We start from the raw sequence: 23,575 nt of genomic DNA on the forward strand, positions 1-23,575 counted from the left end.
TGCCTTGTTCCTTTGGAAAATGAGGCTTTTTCCCTAAAAAAATGGGTTTTTAGCCTTAAAAAGGAAAATCGCATCGGAGGACTCAAAAGGGCGGATTAAAGGCCGGCAGGATGAACCCCTGATCAATGGTCTCCAACTAATCACAATGGGGGGCAAGCTATCGTGATATCAGGGACTTAAGACATGCGATGGAGCGATCGACATCGGCAGATCAGGTCGACGAAACACAAGGCATAAGACCAGGACCTCTGGGCCATTGCAATTGCGATATGTCGATCAGCGACGCGCGATCTCTGCCGTCGGATCAGAAAACAGATCAATGGCCAGGATTAAATTGGCGGTCGGGAGATCGGTGATCCCAGATACCAAGGAGCAATGCGATAGCGACATGTGATGCAATCTGGATCGTCCGATCAAGGACCAGATCAACGGTCCAAACCTAATCGGCATATCGGCGATTGGTGGATCGACGGATCGACGTATCGGCAGATCAACGATCCCCAGATATACAGGGCCATTGACATCGGCGATAGCGATTTGCGATAAAGGGCCGGACCCGATGGGTTTATGGACCCAATTTGATAAAATTTGAAGTCCGGGGTTTTCAGGTTTTTAGTGTTTCCATGTGTATTTGTGTATAAACAAAAAAGGCCTATTTTCAAGGTTTGTTGCACCTGCTAATCCATTCGATAGAACGGCTTCTATTCCAAAGAAAACAACCCGTGATTTAAGTGGCCTTTGTCACAGAAGAGACATTATAAAAGCCCGATGATTGGAAAAAGTATGGGAGAGAGGATTTTTGGCACATAGTTCGAGGCAACAACTTGCAGGAGGGGCGATTGATCATTTTGTCTGAATTGAGCAATTTTATATGGTTTCTACCCTTTTCGACGCCACGAACGCAGTGGTGCTATCCATTTCTTCATCTGAGTTCTCCTCTTCTCAACCATTTTTCAGAATGGAGGTATAATACTCCTTTTATGTAACTAATGATTGTATTATCTTCTTTTCATGCCATTTAATGAATGAAGGCCTCCCCATTGATCGAGTAGGCCCGGAGACGTAGTCCAAGTTGAACAAACTCCGTTATCAAGTCTTGTTGTCTTCTTTTCATGCCTTTATGTGTTTCTTCTTCTTCTCTCGTGTGCACATTAGATTTCTATGGTTAAGCTGCAATTTCTACATGTGATTCTTTTGATACATCTATAAGCAAAAGATCCCTGGATTAGAGGGCACCTACATACAAGAGGGCCATCCTACACGCAGCTCTCATTTCCTCACACGCAGGACTGTGTCATCTCCTCCATGACTGTGCAGTCATTGGAGTGAGATTCTTTGGGGCAACACCATCCAAGGGAGTTTGGAGCTGGGGTACTGGGAGATCATTTGGAGGGCCATTTGAGGAGGATTGCTAGAGTTGGGAGAGCAAAGATTGACAGGATCAGTCACGGCAACAAAATTCGAAATTGGAGGAAATGCCAAGCTATGAAGGGTCAATTTTTAAAGGTTTGAACCAAGGGAAACCCTTTTGGGGTTTTCTGGGTCTTGGGCAAGGATCACACTCCTAATTTTATTGAATTTTCTGGGCAGATCTGAGGGGTCAAATAGGGGTCCCAACTAAGTTAGTAGCTAGAGGAGCTAAGGGGAATTTGGGCCAAAATTTTGAGGTCAACATTTGGCCAATTCCTTCGTGGGTTATTCTGGGTTTCTTGCGTAGAGGCTGGGATTAATTTCCCAGAATTTTCTGAGCAACAAGGAAGGCTCTAACTGATCCAGGTGGATCTCCAGACACCAGTGGCATGGAAAATGCTCAAAATTCAAAGTGGCGAAAGTCGATTAACTTGACATCAGATCGAAGTGCTCGTTGCCTTGATTCCAACGGTGCAAACGACATTCCAATCTGAGACCGGATGAGGAAGATAGAGGTAGTCAAAGTTTTGCTTGACTTTTGCTGACTGGGTAGGCTTAATGGAGACACAATTTGGAAGATTTCTGGTGGATGGAATCCAGCCAACTCTGGCGAGATTCTGGGTGAAATTGTCGCCTCATTAAAATGCCTCCTTCGGTCCAAATTCCAAATTTTCAAAACAGCCATATTGTTTTACAAAACAAAAATTATTTAAAAAAAGGGGGTGGCAGGCTATCAACCCCACCACCCCAATCCTTATCACATATCTATTATGGAGGGGCGGACCACTACCCTTGCCCCCCCCATATTCGGCAGAACATCATTGCACGAAAGATTAGGTGGTGGGCCGGCCCTTGGGGCATGGACCCAACCACAACCACCATTTAAAATAACTGCCTGTTAATACATATGGGCCACTTAGAACAAGAGGAGGTGAGGTGGGCAGGTCGCCTAAGGTGGGCCCAGCCTGACCTCCCTTCTAAAATATTATTTCCGTTGTATAAAATGGGAGGGAGTGCGGTTTGGCCGCCCGACCCCCTCCATAACAATCAGATCTCTAACCACTCCACCCAATGGAGATTTTGAAAAGTCGCCACATTTTTTATATTTCAACTCAGTCATCAGTGCGCCCAGGCAGAGGAGGAGTGTGCACGTAGTTCGAGGCAGGTTATTTTGCAAGTGGCGGAACCATGAGCAGTGTAGAGAGGGGGCGAAACCATGATCTCACAATTTCTCGAGTGGGCTAGATTTTCACTTTGTCAGATTTCGACAAATTTTATATGGTTTCAGCATTTCTCGACGCCACGAATGTAATGGTGTTGTCCGTTTCTCCAACAGAGTTCTGCATTTTTCGGCCATTTTTCAGTATGGAGGTATAAGACTCCTTTTTGTAACTGATGCTTGTACTCTAGTTTCTCATGCCACTTAATGAATGAAGGCCTCTCCATTGATTGAGTAGGGTTCGGAGACGTAGTCCAAATCGGACGAACTCCGTTATCAAGTCTATTGTCTTCTTTCATACTTTATGTGTTTGTCCTCTTTTCTCATGTGCACATTAAATTTCTATGTTTAAGCTACAATTTATGCATGTAATTATTTAATACATCTATAAGAAAAAGATCTTGGATCAAGTGGTATCAGAGCAAGTTTTTGTAAATGTGAATTGCATGTTTGTATGCTAACAAGAAACAGGCTTCGAAGAGGCGAAGGGAAACAAAAGTATTTCGATCCCGAAGCGGAGCGTGCACATTGAAGGAGAAACATGGCAGATGAAGAGGCTCGTTATGAAGAGGAGCTCAATTTCCGCAAAACCTTCTATGCAATGGCAGAAAATGTCGGTCAATTGCTTTCAAGGCTGGAGAAAGCAGAAGGGAAAAAGGCAGAAGAACAAGGTTCAGTGCATGGAAATGGTGAAGAAGAACCCCCTCCTTCTCCTTCCACGAGTGAAAGTTCTTCTTCCTCTCATCACCATCATCATAGAAATTCAAGGGATGCATCTAAGAAACCTTTCTTTAAATTAGATGTCAAATTTGATCTTCCCATGTTTAACGGTGAAAGTAATGCAGAAAAGCTTAATAACTAGATTAGGCAGATTGAAATCTACTGCAGGATTCAACAGATCGAAGAGGACAAGGCAAAGATTCAGCTAGCCTCTCTTCGGCTGAGTAGCACCGCTCTCGTCTAGTGGGAGAGAAAATTGCGAAGCAGTAAGAGTGTGGGTAATCTTCTTTCCTCATGGCCTAGTTTCATTTCTGCATTAAAGGAACAATTTTATCCCTTGGGTTATAAGCAAAAAGCCTTAATGGATTGGCAATACTTAAGGCAAGGCAGAGGTCAGGATGTTCAAAGCTTTACAGAGGAGTTTAGAAAACAAGCACTTAATTTGGGCATTGCACTTGACTCACCTGAAGTAGTAACTAAGTATATTGGATCATTACATAGTTACCTTAGACATTCATTATTATTGTTTGAACCAACTACTATTGACTCGGCCAGTGTAAAGGCCATCCATCTTGAGAACAGGGGCAAAAATGAAAGAGATGATCATTTCAAGAAACCACCTTTCAAACCTCCAAATGGCAAACCCAAAGTGAAAGGAAAAGGAAAGGAGAAGAGGACGACATCAACCAAGAAAGATGAAGGAGAAAGGCCTTATTGCACTCACTGCAAAAAGGAAGGTCATGACAACGATCATTGTTGGAAACTGTACCCGGAAAAGAGACCAAAGAAGTATGGAGGAAAAGGCAAGCAGAAGACAGTGGCAACTGTGCAGCAAGACCTTGGATCTGATTCCAGAGATGAAGCATTGGTCACAGCAGCAGGAACAAAAGGTACTCTTACACCTCATGTTAATTCTGAATCACATGAAGGCACTAGTTCAATAGATGAGTCTCTCCCTAATGAACGAAAGAGAATTGAGCTATTTCATATTAGGGTTATCATAAATCATACAAAAGTGGAAACTCTATTTGATACCATCTCCCCAGCAAACTTAATTTCAGAGTCCTTGGTAAAGAAGCTAGGCTTAGAAACCAAACCATATCCAAAACCTTACCCACTTGGATGGATACATGATAAAGCAAAATTGAATGTAACTAAGCAATGCAAGGTTAAATTTGTGATCGCTTCTAAGATAGTGGATGAGGTAAAACTTGATGTGATACCATTGGATATCTGTGGCATGGTGTTAGGGAGTCCATATCTATATGATAGAAAGGCAATATTCTTCTGTCATGAAAAAAAATACCAAATCACAAAAGATGGGTAGAATATATTGTAAGGGCTCATCAAACTAAAATCAATGCCAGCCTTGTAAGTGCAGGACAAATGAAGAGGTTGGTGAATTCCAATAAGGGTTGCATGCTTATGGTTGTAAGGGGGAAAGATGCAGAATTATCCGATGCTTTCCAAGGTTGTGATTGCATAAAAAGGAATTATGTGAATTAATTTCTAACTATGATGAGATGTTTCAGGAACCAAGGGGATTACCTCCGAAGAGGGAACTCCAACATGAGATCCATTTGCAGCATGACGCTCCTTTACCAAATATTGGCATGTACAGGATGTCGACCATTGAGCTAGAGGAGATCAAAAAGCAGGTGCAGGAACTATTGAACCAAGGGGTCCTCAGACCGAGCACTTCTCCATGCGGCTCACCAATTGTCTTGGTGCCGAAGAAAGATGGCACATGGAGGATGTGCATTAATTACCGAGCACTAAACAAAATCACGGTGAAAAATCGTTACCCTCTTCCCCGCATTGATGACTTACTAGATCAGTTAAAGAATGCTATCTATTTCACCAAATTGGATTTGCGTAGTGGTTATCACCAGGTCTGAATTGCAGTGCAGGATGTGTGGAAGACCACCTTCAAGACCAAACAGGGGTTGTTCGAATGGATGGTGATGCCATTCGGACTTTGCAATGCTCCATCCCCTTTCATGAGGGTTATGAATGATCTCTTTAGGCCTTTCATTGATGAATTTGTTCTTGTATATCTAAATGATATTCTTATCTTTAGTAAAAGTTGGAATGAACATGTATACCATGTGAAGAAAGTGCTGATGTGTTGAAAAAATAAAAACTCTATGTAAAATTGTCAAAGTGTGAGTTTGGGAAAACCTCTTTGGTTTCCCTAGGTCATATTGTTGGTCATGGTCAGCTAAAAGTTGATCCTTCTAAAGTTGAAGCAATTGTAAATTGGCCTAAGCCTACTAGTGTAACCGAGGTTTGTAGCTTTTTGGATGCAGTACAGTATTGGAGAGATTTATTGCCAATTTCTCTATTATTGCGGCACCTTTACACACATTGAAAAGTGTAAAGCAAGTCTTTCAATGGGGAGGAAAGTAGCATAAGTCCTTCGAAACATTGAAAGAAAATATCAGCACCGCACCGGTCTTGGCCTTACCAGATCTCCAATAGCCATTCGAAATCAAGACAGATGCTAGCGGATATGCCATGGGAGCTATACTGATGCAACAAAAGAAGCTGATATGTTACCATTAAGAGAAGTTCTCTCAGGCTGTGATAAACTATCCCACTTATGACAAGGAGTTATATGCCTTGGTCCAGAGTGTGAAAAAGTGGAAACACTACCTAATCGGCAAGGAGACTATCATCCATATGGATCATCAGCCCTTGCAGTATCTTCAGTCACAAACCAAGTTGCAACAATCTCGTCATTTCAGGTGGATGGGTTTTCTTCAGCAATTTCATTTGGTTATCTTTTGAAAGTTATGCTGAACAATATGCTAACAATGATGACTTTAAGGAGATTTATGCAAAATTAACCCATGGTTCATAGGTGGACAACTATCACTTGCAGGGGAAACTGTTGTATCACCTTGGTAAATTGTGCATACCCACAGGGGAAAGGGTACATATAATCCGGGAGGCCCACACCTCCCTTGTGTCTGGTCATTTTGGTGTTGAAAAAACTGTGTCATGTACAAAGATTTTGTTTTTGGCCTCATATGAAGAACATTGTGACTCGCTATGTAAAGGTATGTGTGATGTGTTCTGTTTGAAAGCCCTCTAATAGAAAACTCGGGCTCTACACAACACTCCTTATTCCGAGTCGTCCATGGGAAAGTGTGTCGATGGATTTTGTAGGAGGTTTGCCTTTGTCTATGAAAAGTCACGACTATTTGTATGTCGTCGTTGACCGTTTTAGTAAGATGTGTATTTTAATGCCTTGTAAAAAGTAGATCACTACAAAGCAGACTACTTATCTTTTCTTTCAGCATGTTTGAGTCCATTTCGGGTTGCCCACATCGATTATGTCAAATCAGGACTCTCGCTTTCTCGGAGTGTTTTGGACCAACTTGTGGAAGATGATGGACACCAAGTTGAAAAGAAGCATGGCATTTCATCCATAAACTGATGGACAAACAGAGTTTGTCAACCGCACCGTGGTACACTTGTTGCCAGGCTATTGTGGGAAACATCCTAAGTTGTGGGATGAGCATCTTCCATATGTGCAGCATTCCTACAACTGAGCAGTGCACTCATCTACGCACCGTTCACCATTTGAGACATGTTTTAGCTACCTGCCAAAAGACCCTTTTGATATGGTCTTTGGAAGGGAAGATGACTTTAATGGACATGATGACAGGGACAAAGTGTGGTAGTTCATTCAACGGATCCAGTTGATTCACCAAGCAGTACAGGAGTAGTTGGAGAAAAGTCAAGCCCAGTACAAGGCTCGACATGACAAACACCGAGTCGACCATCAATTTCAAGTGGGCGACAAAGTGTGGTTCCATATCAGCAAGGAAAGGATGAAGGGAGAAGGGAAGAAGTTGCAACCAATCTGGTATGGTCCATTCACCATCTTGGAGAAGATTGGAAACAATGCCTTCCATCTCGATTTGCCGACATATATGCAAATGTACTCCATAGTGAATGTGGAAAACTTAAAGTTGTATGAGCCACCATTGATTATGGACACCGAAGAGGTGGGCACAATTCCTACAGTTGATGAATTTTCACCAGAGTATCTCGATGAGTTACCTGAAGATATCATCCTTGACAGAAGAACCAAGACTTCACGACGGGGAGATGTGGAATACCTTCGAGTTGGTTTCAAAGGAATGCACCCTAGCAAGGAAATATGGCTGGAAAAAGAACAAGTGAGGGAACAATTCCCTCACTTGCCAATTGACTGATAAAGCTTTTGGTGGTCCAAAAGCTCCTCAATGGGGAGGATTGATCCAAGTGGATCTCCAGACACCAGTGGCATGGAAAAGGCTCATAATTCAAAGTGGTAGAAAGTCGATTAGCTTGACATCAAATCATAGTGCTCGTCGCCCTGATTCCAATGGTGTGAACGACACTCCAATCAGAGTCCGAATGAGGAAGATAGAGGCAGTCAAAGTTTTGGTTGACTTTTGCTAACTGAGCAGGCTTAATGGAGACACAATTTGGAAGATTTCCGGCAGACGGAATCCAGCCAACTCCGGCCAGATTCTGGGCGAAATTGTCGCCTAGTTAAAATGACTCCTTCGGACCAAATTCCGAATTTTCAAAACAGCCATATCGTTTTACAAAACAAAAATTATTTAAAAAAGTGGGTTGCGGGCCATCAACCTCGCCACCCCAATCCTTATCACATATCTATTATGGAGGGGCGGGCCATTAACCTTGCCACCCCAATCCTTATCACATATCTATTATGGAGGGGCGGGCCACTACCCCTGGCCCCTCCCCCCATATTCGGCGGAACATCGTTGCACGAAAGATTAGGTGGTGGGCCAGCCCTTGGGGCACAGACCCAACCACAACCACCATTTAAAACAACCGCCCGTTAATACATATGGGCCACCATAGAACAAGCAGAGGTGAGGTGGGCGGGCCACCCAAGGCGGGCCCAGCTTGACCTCCCTTCTAAAATATTATTTCCATTGTATAAAATGGGAGGGGGCGGGGTTTGATCGCCGGAACCCCTCCATAACAATCGAATCTCTAACCACTCCGCCCAACGGAGATTTTGAAAATTCCACCACCTTTTTTATATTTAAACTCAGTCATCAGTGCACCCAAGCAGAGGAGGAGCATGCATGTAGTTCGAGGCAGGTTATTTTGCAGGTGGCGGAACCATGATCTCAGCGATTTCTCAAGGGGGGCAGATTTTCACTTTGTCAGATTTCGACAAATTTTATACGGTTTCAACATTTCTCGACGCCACGAACACAACGGTGCTGTCCATTTCTCCAACATAGTTCTACATTTTTCGGCCATTTTTCAGTATGGAGGTATAAGACTCCTTTTTGTAACTGATGCTTGTACTCTTCTTTCTCATGCCACTTAATGAATGAAGGCCTCCCCATTGATTGAGTAGGGCTCGAAGACGTAGTCCAAAGCGGATGAACTCCGTTATCAAGTCTATTGTCTTCTTTCATACTTTATGTGTTTGTCCTCTTTTCTCATGTGCACATTAAATTTCTATGTTCAAGCTACAATTTATGCATGTAATTCTTTAGTACATCTATAAGCAAAAGATCTTGGATCACTAACAGTAGATCATTTCAGACAACAACACCTTTCTAGGTAGTAATAGCACAGCTCTTGTGCCGGATTACTAGCAGATATGAGGAGGGTGTTCCGTTGTTCATTTTGGGATTTTACTAGCTTACCTAGAGCAAGCCTAGGAGCACACATTCCAACACCTTGTTGTACACCTCTTCCCATTTAATAAAATGAGTAGACAACGCAGTTTGGTTGCCAATTTTGTGGTCTGATGGTTTGATTTAATTTTATGGTGTTATTTTTATTGTCCACTTTGCATAGCACTATTTTCCCTATTTTGGGACATTACACAGTGGACACCTTGAGCCAGTTGATAGTTGAGAAAATGCAGATTCAGCGGATCGCTGCAAAACATGTGCTCCAATATTTGAAGGGCACAATACATTTTTCTTTGAGATATGCAAGAGATGGTGAGTTGATGTTGCATGGATTCATTGTGTCTCACTAGGCAGGGGATGTAGGTGATCGATAGAGCGCTTCAACTTCTTGCTTCAATTTTGGTTCAGGAGCAATTTCCTTGTTCAATAGTAGGCTTAAATAGCATTGATTTCAATGGCGGAGACTATATGGCAGCCAACACTACCAGTTTTGAAGCCATCTAGCTTCAAAAGCTGGTTATAGAGTTGGACATGTTAGAGCCTACTGTGATCTACTATGACAATCGGAATTGTATCATATTCTCTGAGAATCTAGTATTTTATGACCAATCCAAGGACATTGACATCAAATACCATTTCCTCAAGGACATTATCCAAAATGGAGCAGTTTTCCAGCATATATTCAACCAGACAGATATCTTAACAAAGCTCCTCGCAAAGGGGAAGTGTGAGATGATCATGGAGAGACTTGGATTGGTGAAGAACACTTTCCTCAATAAGAGGAAGTGTTAGAGTGTATCTCAAAGAGTCTTCTATAGCACTGTGCACATGTGGTTGATCTAGGAGCATTTCTACTGCAGCAGCATCACACACATTATATCCATACATCTTGATTTTTGTGTTGTATGGTGATCCCTAGATGAGGGTGTAACATGAAAGAAGACTAGAGGGTGAATCACTAATTTTCGGCTTCCAGCAGTGAGGGTGAAGCACCAGCTATAGATAGGATAGGATAGGATCAATTTATCTTCAATCTTCATTTCAAAGATAAGGTGTTTTTCTAAGTTTAAATGGTCTTAATTTTAATTATAGCAGTATTTTCCTAATTTTGAGTTACCTGTTAGATAGGGCAAAGATCCCAAGGGACTTTGAGATTCTTCGTTCAAGCGTTTCATCTAGTCTCATGCAAATCTTGACATCCTATTCTTTTAAGCCCTAAGCTGCCCTTCTTAGTTCTATATAAAAGAAAGGTTTGGGAATGGACCTGCAATCAAGTTTTTCAGTTAGCAGTATGCAATTCACTGTTTTCCGATAACAGATTTTAATTTTCAGAAGTAATAAAAAGCAGTAATAGGTTTTAATAATCAATTTTATTATGTTTCTATTATATATTTTTTACAGTATGTGTTTATGGCTTCTAACATTAATTACAGAGATTAGTTTTGACTCTTGAGAAGCTTTAAGTTTTCCATTGTTTTGTTTACTTAGAAATTATTTCAAAGTGGAGAATCTTTTACTGTCGTTTGGAAAATCTTAGAAATCAAACTTATATTGAATTGGGTATTTATACAGCAACTCGCAGTTTTATTCATCATTTTTCCTCATGGTCCCCTATTCACTTAAAGGGGATGTTGAAAATGGTGTAAGCTTCACTTTTGACCATCACCAACCTTACGTTGTAATCATTATCTCTTGACTTGAGTATGTAGATATACCTAATTCTCATTTGTAACTCATATCATCTAGTCTTAATAAAGTGTTTTGCCTAAGGACACCTATCAAGTGTAGCGTTGTTTTGTGTATGGGTTTATTTTTCTCTCTGGCATTCTTTCATTGGTTCTCTCTGTCTAGGGTTGCACTCCTCCTGGCTAATTTATCTTCAAGAGTTTGCTGCCCTAATGCTGATTGGGTTTTCTCGTATTTCATAAAAAATGTGTTTGTGTTGGCTCTATTCGATTTTCACGTTACTTCTTGTGAATCTCAATAAACAAGGACTCTGGGATGGAACTAAGGACATTGAATATGACAGTGTGTCTAGAAGTAAATGCTCTAACAAACAAAATGTTCATGCAAATAATAGTAATGACTCATGGGTATTACTAAACTTTTTATGCCATGACTTTAAATGATGTAAACAGTGCTGTTTGAATATTTATAAAGTTGCAGTATTGTGGGATATTAAACTTGCAGCAAGCTTTCTGTAGTTGATGGCTCCACAGAGTAAGTTTTCATGTATTGCAACATAGATTGTAAATTCACAATGGAATTTCGTCCACAATGGAAGGTTGTGGGCTTTAAACATAAGCTTAGCAGAGGTTGTCGGTCCACAATGGAAGGTTGTGGGTTGTGGGATTTAACCAGAAGGCTTGCTGAGAGCATAAGGTATGTTTATGGTTCCCTCAAAGGTGGCTTGTAGATTGCAGGAGACACGCAAGAGGAAGATTTGACGATAGCGTAAGTATGCGGGCCCTTCAAAGGTGGCTAGCAGATTGCAGTATACCTGCAAAGGACAAGCTTGCAATTGCAGGTTACAGGCGTTTAGGCAGATTAATAATTTAATGGACATGGGATTTAGGTGGTCATGTAACGATTGCAAGCTGCCCAATCAGTTATTTGTCCATTCGCAGTTCAAGACCGGTTCTGCAAGTCATTGTAGATGCACAAATATATGTTCTGTACATGTAAAGTTTAATGAAACCTTGTACAGCCAATCCTCTAATTAATGAGAATTTTAAAAACTAAGGTTATCCTTTGCAGAAACACTCAATTCTATGTGTATGCAATTTTATTTTTTCTCTATACTTATATGCAATGCATGATTTTTGAGAATACAGAGATAGCTTCCTTCTGCACTACATCTTTGGATTAAAAAAAATATTGAAGGGCGTCAAACCTTTTCATTCCTAGCTTCCAGAATACAGTCCCAAACATCAGGGCAACCACTGTGGTAAAGAAAAAGCGCACGACAATATAATGTGGATTTCTCCAATATGACCTATGTTGTTTCCACAAACAGGCAATGCATTGAACTGTAAAGGACTGGGCATATTGCGATGGGAAATTCAGATCTTCAGAACCTGGAGCAGGCGTGCTTAAATCCTTGATAATTGAAAGATTGCTTCTGCAAAGAAAAAGAACACACATGCAATGCAATCACACTTGAAAATTGAAGTACGGAACGATGCAAAAGAGGTATTTAAATGACACGATTCAAACTTTAATGTGAATACAAAGACACAATTGCAATGTTCATTTCCATGATCCTGTTGGGATGCAGGGCTCACTCATAAACTGAAGAATTTTTGTATACTTCACTGAAGTCCACACCAAGTCTCATCTCCATGGAAGTAGAGCTAACTTCCAGCACCCATGTTGCTGGATTATAGCCTTCTTTGATTCTTGGAACTCCTGGAACACCCTAATAAGTAAAAGAAAGAGTAAGTTATATATACTTCCATAATGGATTATTTGCAACAAACAAGAATCAATTGTCAAAACTTACTTGAAAATACTCTACGAGTCTCTCGGAATGGTAACCCAAAGGCCCTGCATAGGTAACTTGACCTCCTCTTTTCATGAGCAGAAGCTACAATTTAACAAGCCATAAAACGAACTTTCAGCAATTGATCTCTACCTTGCTCAAGAAAAATTATTTTGCATATAGTCATATCAATTACCTTGAGAGAATAGAACCATGTTGTCTTTTGACTCCATGGCATCTTGAATAATATCGTTCAAGTTACTGTGTTATAACTTAATATCAATCCGATTAATACATGAGCAATTTATCTAATCCTTTGAGCATTGTTGACTTTTTCCTCATTGTGGTTATCAAATTGATTGATTCTGGCCAATATTCTCAGTAAGGTCAGGTTATCACTTACTTAGCAATATGGGATAGCTAACCCTTAGAGAAGAAAAGCAAAGGTTAGGGTGTGATTGATTAGGAATCTACAGCTTTGATAAGAATTAAGTGCATAAAGGAAGACAGGTAATGACTTAAAAATGGACAGGAGGCGATAGCTAAAGCGGAGCAAGAAAATACTGTCCTCCTGATTTCTGGCTCTGTTTGCTGACATCATTAAGTGAAATCGCAGAGCACTTACCTGAACAAAGCTAGGTCAGGTAAGACCTTTCAGGACCATGTTTCATTGATTTTTAGTTATAATCATGGTTAGTGGATACTCTTGGATGGCTAAGAAGAGTGGCATAAATAACTAGCCTTCTTTTGTCAAAAGGGAGAGTTGAAGATGGGCTTGAACAATGTGAACTTGGGTTTCTTTCTTCTTACTGTGGCCAAGAATATCATTAAATGTGTAGACAGAATGACTGTTTGTTGAGAATAACAGTTCGAATGATTGGCTGCTATCCTCTTTCAAATTTTATTAAGGATTGAAAGAATTTGCAAAGTTGATAAAAGATACGTGTCCATTGTCACTCCATAGAATAGGCCAAAATAGGATAGAAATTTATGAAAAGAGACTGTAACCCTTGGCTTTTCTCCATAGTGCAATTGAGGACATAAATCTGTACTCCAGATAAAAATAATTCAGATTCTTCAAAATATTGTTCCATAGAAAAAGGAACTTTGAAATTGTACTTCCTCCTCTTTTATTAAATATAATGATAAGTGGTGTCTTTTTCTTCTGAAAAACAAAAATCTTCACTTTGGCCAAATTCAGATTTGTTCCCTTATCATATCTTCACTTTGGTCAAATTCTCAAGGTTGATCACTAACATATTTTCCACATATGTGAGTTTGTTCAGATCTCGAACATTTACTCGAGGTTGATGGGTTCCTTGTTTGATTTGGCAATGTGGAATGTTTACTTGAATTGCTTGGAGAACCTTTTCACAAAACCTGGTCATCCAAAATGTCCAAAACCTCACCATAGTTGTGACATGTATACCATGCCTTCCGTTCTCTTCCTCAACACCTGTCCTCCGCCCTTGCCTTGTTGCTTTCCACGTATACCTCTCCCTCTCTCCACCATCCTTTGCAGCACCACCTTCACCCTGAGACCCTTGAAGACACAATAAGGCATTGAGTTCGCAAGGCTCACAATCGTGGAGCGGCCGCAGCTCCTTCCACTATTCCATAAGCGGGAAAGCCTGCGCAATTGTGTTTCATACCAGCAGAAACCTCATATCTTTGTCATCTCCACTTATCCAAACCTTGGCAGTTACAGCCATGCCTACTTCACTCCTCCCTCACACCAACGTTCACCGATGAAATATGTGGGCTTACATCCAGTTTTTTCATATCAGGAAAGATGTTGCAATGGGGAAGGGCAGAATATCAACAACATCATCTCCCCGTAAGAACTTCCACTCTCATCTAAGCTATACATTAATTAATGTAGAGCTATCTTGCATTGACATTTGATTTAGAAGTATGCTCTAGGTATAGAATGCTCTAGTTGGTTTAAAATAAATCTCTAGAGTTTCTTATCATTGTTTATTGCTAAATCTATATGGAACTAATTCTTGATTGAAGTTTTGTAGAGGGAACATCTTGTTGGGATCACAGAATCAGGCGTGAGGGGAAGTCTTAGGAGAGACCAACCCACTCTTGATACATTTTTCAAGGAACTCTCATTTGTTCTTAGAGCCTTCATAGTCTTATCTTACACGGTGATTTTGCAAGGGTTTTGGCACATAGCTTGTACACAAGCCGAGCACTTCTAAATTTAAATCTCTTTTAAAAAACATTGTACTTCATTTATTTCATTTGCTATCTAAGAGCTTGAAGATGGCTAAGCAAAGACGAGAGTTTACTCTCACTCTTTAGCTTAGCCTTTTGTAAATTATAGTTGTACATATACATTTTATCTTGTTGATTTTTTCACTAATACTTGACTTATTTTGCAGTCATTGTTTGGATTGTTTAACTCTTGTATGGCAGATCTTGAAGAGCAACCTCTTGCAACATCTAGCAAGTGTTTGCAAGACCTTTGGCAAATGTTGGGGGTTCGATTTCCAAGGATATCATGAGCACTTTTGAGGCTTATTTTTGCGAACTCGAGTTCACTAAAGGGCTGCCCATTTTCCTCTCTAATCTATGGGCATTTGGAGGAAACTCAAACCTTGTTTCCCTTGCATAAGTTTTGTGAAATCTTGTCACTACTTTCTCAAGAAAGGAGGTCTAGTGTCTAAGTTTCAAGCAATTATTGTGAGGACTCTCCTTGAAGTTTAGTTGAGGACTTAGAAGGGCCCTCTTCTCATTGTAATATTAATAAAAGATCTAATTCGCTTGTGAGAGCTTGGGATTTCTCCCATGGTATCCTATATCCCCATTTAAAGGGAGGTTTCTCTTGGGTGGATTGACATTTGCATGATTTAAGATTTCATACTTCATTCACTTACATGCATGCTTTAATTTAGAATTAACACAACCTCACTATCACATTTCATTAGTTAAAGTTTGTTACAATTTCATTTGAGCTTTGCATTCTCTATCTCATTGTTGCTTGAAGCTACAAGCTTACACTTTACTTTGGGCAAATCATCCTTTACATGCAAGCATTTTATATTCTTAACAAACTTTGATTCGTTTCCATTTACCTTGGGAAATTGTTTCATGAGCACTTGAATACATGTTTCAATTTCATGCTACAGTGTTATCTTGAATATTGGAGCAATTTATCGTCATTGTCTATTTGAAATAAATTTTACTTTCAAGCAAATTACTGGTATCATTCTAATTTATTGATGAAACACATGCAACACTTGTAAGCTAATTTTATTCCTCCAATTGAAGTTATAATTGCAACTTATGTTGAACACGATTTCATTTTCAAGCATTGCAAATCAATCTCTTTGAAGCATTTGCATGTATCATTATTTTAATTTGGGGAATTAACACAATTTGCATTTCATCTAGGCAATTTAGTGTAGGAAGGCCCCAAGCCTCATTAAAATTTTACCTCCAACATAAGTTGGTTGAAGTAGACATCTTAAGGATCCTCTACTCCTCTACCGACTCTTCACTATGAAATCCACATCTTTGGGCAAGGGTGAGGTCTGAGGATTGAAAAGTTAATTTGTTTTCTTGTTGCAGAGATAATTAATAAAATTAACCAAGAGCACTTTCCATTACATTTACTTTACTTGTCTCTCGATGGTTTGAGTTTTCATATGCAGAGTCTATTTCAAAAGCAAGTATTGTAATCATTTCAAACAAGTGCTTTCTTTTCATGCTTCAAGTCCTATTGCATATTGGTGTATTGGTTTAGCACTTCCTTTCTTTTACATTTCCAAGTTAATTACTAATTTTTTGGTTTTGGCAAGATATGTTTCACATGTTTGATTTATAAAATTGATTATCTCAAAAGCATTTTGTATCTTACATATCTTGTGTAACAATTCTTATTTACAATTTGAGGGTTACTTTGCTTTCTCTTTTGAGAGCATTGCATTTTAGTTTGAGCAAATATATCTTTAAATTATTGAGCAAATTCCTTATAAGGCACTGGTTTTATGGTTTTTAATCATATTAATGATTGACATTGTTATTTCAAGTTGCTCACTTCATATTTGCTCATAAATCCTTAAAAGTAATCCATTTTCACTATAACACTCTCCTAGAAACTCACATCTTTTAACTTAACTTTTCATTAGGGACCACCCCCCTTAGCTAACCTAGGAGAAAGCTCAAACAGAGAGAGTAGAGATTAGTGTGACATCCCATTCTCTAAGTTCCCTGCCACCAACCACACCTTGTGGGGTTGAAGTCTTTTCTCACTAACTTGTAGGTAGGTGTAGATGGCAGGGTCAACAATACTCAACTCTAGAACTCCTGTTACTGTTCTTCCGAGAAATCTTAGAGCCACATGTTGTAAGTGTCTCATCCTCCTGTGCCAAAGTTCATTCAAATATTTTTCCCCACTGCTGCCTATCAGTGCCATTGGAGACTCTAGTTGTAATTTATACAGCCTGTTACTTCTGAGTCCAATCTGGGCCTTCTTTTTCCAACTCGGGTGTTTGACATATACTTTCTCCTTAATGAAGAAAACGTCATAACCCTTTTTTGAAGTTGAGATACAGAGAGTAAGTTCATCCCCAATCCTGGCACATGCAGCACATTTGTTGCTTGAAGCCGATCCCCTGCTTCTGTTTGAAAGACTACAGTACCTCTTCCTAGGGGGGTATATTTTGGCTTATTTCCCATGGTGATCTGGAAGTTCATCATTTCTTCATGATAATTCGAAAAATATTCTCATATTCCTGTCATATGCCAGGAAGCTCCACTATCTATATACCAAACCTTAGAGGAGGCAGAACTCGCTAGGCAAGCGACTTCTTCTTCTAGTCTGGAAGATAACATAGAATAATCATGATCCATGTTCTTCGTGCTTTCTTCTTTCTTTGGAGATCTGCATGAGTCCCTCTGAGTTTATGCCCCGACATCATGCTCTTGACTCATAGTAGATTCTTTAATCCTATTGCCCGATCTCTGTTCTAATACCATGTGAAAATGTCTAACACGAAATTCTACTGTAGTAATTGTGATCCAAACATAAACAGGAACGCAACAAATTACAGAGATAACCATATACACAAAGATGCAGTGGAAATAATACTTCATTTCATTAATGGAAAATACTGAAATATGCTTACAACCAGAAATGGAAATAAACCAGCTAGGGTGATGGTAGCTTATCTCTGAGAAGAGATGTGTGGCTACATGCCTCTGAACTGTTCTGAACTGTGTTACAATGAGGCTCGAAGGCCTATTTATTGTTGAGAAACAATGGAAAACCCTTCACATTCCAAAACCTAACCCTAGAAGATGAAACGCCAAATTGTGGGCCCCGTTTTTGGGTAAGTTGGTACATCAAATTCCCGGGGACGTGAATTGGTTGTATTATCTCTGTTTGACGTGCATGATAGCTCGTTGGAAAGATCTCTCCGAGGACTACGACGGAAAAGACGATTTTTTGACAGAAAAATCGCTGGCGGTAGTAGATTTCCCAAAAAACGTCGTTTAGGGCCTCAAAATGGCTCCGGAAGTTTAGGACCCGAAAAACTGCTAAAAATAGTAAACTGCGCTATAATTAAGGAAACTGAAAAACTGAAAGGGACAGTTGTGGGGGTCCAGACGGGATAGGTGGGTGGCCACCAACATCCACCTAGATCATTCCTCCCCCCTTAGGAAGCAATGGTCCCCATTGCGTTGAGTTCCTCCCTGAGATGAGGAAGCTTCTGCTAAATTGGGTCTCTGGTGAGCTGTTCTGCAATCTCTCATGTGTTCAGAAATGGTGGGAAGCATGGTCGACGACGGTCCACATTGAACACTCGGTGCAAGCCAAGGAATGGAGGAATGCTGTGCTTCCAAGCATTGTTTCCCGTAGCCTTGGTACTAGTGTAAGAACCATGTCGGAGTCGCCTGAGTTTCTGATGGGTTCTAGTAAGGCGTTCTCTCTGCAGATGTAACCAAACTTTGTCGCCCACTTGAAACTTGGGTGGTACCCCTCTGGGTAAGGAGAAGTTGTTCTTGTGTTCTGTCATGACTGTATCCCACTGTTGCTGCTGCTGCGTGGAGGAACCCTTTGCGGGGGTCATGGATGTAGCAACGATCTTCCCCTTACTTTGGGAGCGAACTAGACAGAAAATAAATTTCCTAGTCTGTGAGATGAGCTTGCTGCCTTTCTTAGCAGTGATCAAAGAGGTGGCGGTAGGTGGGGGTACCTCCGGTATCCTGTATAATGAATTATCGAAAGAAATAATGACAGTGCGAGGCCTTGACTCATACACAACATGTCGCCTCCACAAGTATGGCTGGCCTAATAGTACATCACAAACATCCAGAGGTGTAACATCACACAATACCTCGTTTGTGAAGGGCTTGATGCTGTAGGGAAGGCGGCACTGCTGGCGAACTTTGAGATCTTGTCCTTCGTGAAGCCACCCGATACTGTACGGCTGTGGGTGTGGTGTAGTTGGTAGGCCCAACCGCTTCACGACCTCTGCTGAAACGAGGTTCTTCTGGCTCCCACTATCAACAATGAATTGCAGCGGTGAACCCTTCACCCACATTTGTGAGTGGAAAAGGCGCTCCCCCTCCTCTGGGTCTTCAGGCTCATTCTTCTGGATCTTGGCGGTGGCAACAGTGGCGCTGGGCTCCGCATCAATGATTTGCTTCCCTTTGCCATTCCCCTTGTCGGGTTCTGACTCAAGGTCGGAACATGCATCTGATTCGGAAGCCTTCAACTCGGCCACCAGCGACTGCTTGGTCCGACACTCACTTGTGTTATGAGTGGGACTCTTGTGGAACTCACACCATTTTCCTGTGTCCTTCTTCAGCTTCATGGTGTTGTTCTTTTCTTGCAGCTTCGACGGGTTGTCTTGGGTCACCCCGCCTTGGCTTTGACCTTTGGGCTTCGGATTTGCAGATCCAAAGTCTCACTTCTTCTGTTTGAACTTTTGCTCGATTTTGACAGTGTATCGGTACACCGTGTCGAGCGAGGAGATGTTTAGGAACTCCATCTCTTCCTGAATGTATCTGTGTAGGTAGCCACGGTATTTGAGTACCAGATGCAGCTCAGAATCTTTGATACCCAACTGTGTGCGAAGGGTATGAAAAATGTTTGTGAACTCTGGCACATCTTGGTCTCGTCCCTGCTGCAGTGTGGTCCATTTGATGTATTTGTCCTCATAGCGTTTGACAGGGTAGTACTGCTCCTTGATGGCATCCCGGAAGTCATTCCAAGTGGGTGTGGTTGAAAATAGTGAGCCTGTACTTTCATCCTTCTGCTCGCAGTATGTTTCCCACCAGTGCTTGACGTTGGAGGCTGCTTTGAGAAGAGCGAAAACAATCTTTTCCCGACTTGAAAATTCATGAACAGAAAAATAACCCTCTAGCAGATTTAACCATTTATCTACGGCATCCGCGTCTATTTGACCCTCGAAGATGGGGATTTCAAAATTAACTTGTACCTTAAAGGGCGTGGTGTTTCCAGAGTAGCTACTGGAAGCTGATGCGTCGCCTCTGGGTAGCCGTTGAAGGATCTGCGCAAAGTTGTCCATCATTGCGTTCCTTTGTCGCTCGAGGGCTTCTTCGAGCAAGATTTTGATAGGATCTCTTGCCCCCTCGTTTTTCTTTTCATCCTCCATGGGAGGTCGTCGAGATTTGCGAGGCTGGTCTTGCAAAGGTTCGACCAGTTCAAGCCCTAACTCCTTATATCCCGACCTCGTTGGGGACATGCAAAGAAAAACAGAGAAAAAGCAGACCGCTCTGATACCACTGATCCAAACTTAAACAGGAACGCAACAAATTACAGAGATAACCATATACACAAAGATGCAACGGAAATAATACTTCATTTCATTAATGGAAAATACTGAAATATGCTGTGTTGCACGGGTACCCGCACCCGGGGGTGGGGTTCTCGAACCCGTCCCGGGTTCCCGCACCCAAGTACCGGATTCGGGTACGGGTTCTTCCCAGACGAACCCAGAAGAACCGGGTTCTTCAAAAAAAAAAATTGGGTTCTTTTCCTTTAACGGGTTCTTGGGTTCTTCGGGTGCTTGGGTTCTTGGGTTCTTCGGGTTCTTCGGGTTGGGTTCTTTGGGTTCTTCGGGTTCTTCATAAAAAAACTATATTAAAAATATAATTAATAATATATAGTTGGATTGAGGTTAAGAACAAAGTGCATACATTTGTTGTAGGAGATAGATCACACCCACAGACAAAGGAGATCTATGCAGAATTGCAGTGACTGACAGGGTTGATGAAGGAAGCAGGGGATGTACCTGATGTGCACTTTATGCTGCATGATAAGAAACAGGAGCAGGTGGTAGTGATCATCACATGATGTGCAATAGGAGTGGTGGGAATCTGCATTGTTTTACAAGAGGAAGAAGCTTATATTTTGTTTGTGCTTTTCAGCAAGTTGTAAAGACCACTGAAGTCTCATCAAAAGCGCAAGAAGTGCATATGTCGTAATTGCCACTATTCTGCCAAGTTCATAAATGAGGTCACCATGCAGGAAACCGTCCTGAGTGATTTAATCCACTTCATTATTTCCTCAACTCTGTTTTTTTGGGATTTATATTGAGGCTTAAGTAAAATAAGTTAGTTGGAAGTGCTATATTATTCTGTTGGTGTCTCTACAAAGGGAGTGGAGGTTTGAGGACTGTTTACTGTTTTCATGTATCATGCCAAAGGCTATATCTCCCTAGGGCATTTCTCAAGGACAAGAGCCCATACAACAAGTTTGAAGTAGCATGGGTATTTTCAAAATTTTTAGGTTGAAGTTACATCAAGATATTCAAGTGAACAAAAGATGTGAGTGGACTGTCAACCTCCTTGGATATATGATTGCAGAGAGCTTGTCTGGGCAGAATAGGGATCGGGCTTCAGTTAGAGACCTTTTTTTTTTCCTTGGAGCTTCAGGTAATGACTTATAAATAGCAGTAAAGGCATTTTCAGAGACACTCTTGTTCTATTTTTGCTCATGATGAGAAGTGTTGAAATTCAAATCTCACATAAATACATATAACATGTAGATGTATGCACATAAATCGACGCATACACATAGACAGACATTAATGGACATAGAGAGAACAGACATTAATGGACATAGAGAGATGCACACAAGAATTATAGTTTATAGCTGTAATGTATTATTCCATATGTTGGCTTGACAAAAGACGCTTGCCAGCAAGCTGTATAATTGACTTTGTACTGATTTCATGTGTTTCATTTTTGGATGAAAATATGGTGCAGCTCTAAATTGAATAAGTTAATTGCATCAAGCAACAGATGTTATGCTTGTCTGTATAAAACAATAGTTAATATCTTCACTCTTTTTTATGGTAGCTAATACTGGGGACTTGTGTTTGAGGGTCAAACAGGTAACATAACAATTGAGAAAGGTCTGAAATTCTGTTGGATTTGGAAAATAAAATGAAAGATAAGCATAGGAAGAGAAATTGGAAGCATGGAAAAGGATGGACATTATAGCAGTGTGATCAGACAAACAATGATGCCTGCAATGTTAATATGGCAATATAGAGTTAGGGAACAAGTTTGACCTGCAAAACTGTATTTGATAGGATGCTTGCGTGGTATGCGGTTTCGTGGAACTCAATGACAGCAGGATATGCTGACCACAACTGTTGCATGGATGCTTTCCAATTTGTGGCAGAATGCTTTGGTTTGGCATAAATCCAAACTAGGTGATCTTCACTATTATTCTGAAGGCATGTGCCAGACTGCCATCAGATGAAAATGGTAAGCAGGTCCATTTATGCATTATCAGAATGGGTTTGGAAAAAATATACAAATTCAAATTTCATATATATTATTAATTATATTTTTTCAACTTTAATATATTTCATATATATTATTAATTATATATATATGAAATATTAATTAATAATATGCATGTTTAAATGATTATCATTAAAGTTTTCTTGTTTAAAATTTAAAGTTGAAAAAATATACAAATTCAAATTTCATATATATTATTAATTATAAATTTATAATTTATAATTTATAAAATATAATTATTAAAATTTAATATTATTATATTACCCGACGAACCCACGCACCCTGTTTCCAAAAATGTCGTCCCTGTCCCTGTCCCCGTCCCCGTCCCCGTCCCCGCACCCACGTTTCCTGGCAACATAGGAAATATGCTTACAACCAGAAATGGAAATAAACCAGCTAGGGCGATGGTAGCTTATCTTTGAGAAGAGATGTGTGGCTACATGCCTCTGAACTGTTCTGAACTGTGTTACAATGAGGCTCGAAGGCCTATTTATTGCTGAGAAACAATGGAAAACCCTTCACATTCCAAAACCTAACCCTAGAAGATGAAACGCCAAATTGTGGGCCCCGTTTTTGGGTAAGTTGGTACATCAACTTCCCGGGGTCACAAATTGGTCGTATTATCTCCGTTTGACGTGCATGATAGCCTGTTGGAAAGATCTCTCCGAGGACTACGACGGAAAAGACGATTTTTTGACAGAAAAATCATTGGCGGTAGTAGATTTCCCAAAAAACGTTGTTTAGGGCCTCAAAACGGCTCCTGAAGTTTAGGACCCGAAAAAATGCTAAAAATAGTAAACTGCGCTATAATTAAGGAAATTGAAAAACTGAAAGGGACAGTTTTGGGGGTCCAAATGGGATAGGTGGGTGGCCACCAACATCCACCTGGATCATTCCTCCCCCCTTAGGAAGCAATGGTCCCCATTGCGTTGAGTTCCTCCCTGAGATGAGGAAGCTTCTTCTAAACTGGGTCTCTGGTGAGTTGTTCTGCAATCTCTGATGTGTTCAGAAATGGTGGGAAGCATGGTCAACGACGGTCCACATTGAACACTCGGTGCAAGCGAAGGAATGGAGGAATGCTGTGCTTCCAAGCATTGTTTCCCGTAGCCTTGTTACTAGTGTAAGAACCATGTCGGAGTCGCCTGAGTTTCTGATGGGTTCTGGTAAGGCATTCTCTCTGCAGATGTAACCAAACTTTGTCACCCACGTGAAACATGGGTGGTACCCCTCTGGGTAAGGAGAAGTTGTTCCTGTGTTCTGTCATGA

General features: G+C 40.7%; 1 protein-coding gene across 1 annotated transcript in view; it reads right to left on the bottom strand.

Moving 5' to 3' along the window:
• Positions 1–23,575, bottom strand: part of LOC149261598 (pleiotropic drug resistance protein 1-like) — a 170,017-nt gene that overhangs the window by 64,609 nt on the left and 81,833 nt on the right. The window contains exons 19-21 of the mRNA XM_089422413.1: positions 12,536–12,619; positions 12,318–12,451; positions 11,927–12,154 (exon numbers count right to left, since the gene is read on the bottom strand). Of these exons, the coding sequence (XP_089278539.1) occupies positions 11,927–12,154; positions 12,318–12,451; positions 12,536–12,619 (446 nt within the window). The remainder of the gene's footprint in view (positions 1–11,926; positions 12,155–12,317; positions 12,452–12,535; positions 12,620–23,575) is intronic.

This window comes from Pinus tabuliformis, chromosome 6 (genome assembly GCF_031772625.1).
Source record: "Pinus tabuliformis cultivar Carrire ecotype Pingquan chromosome 6, CPIR1, whole genome shotgun sequence".
Lineage (NCBI taxonomy): Eukaryota > Viridiplantae > Streptophyta > Pinopsida > Pinales > Pinaceae > Pinus > Pinus tabuliformis.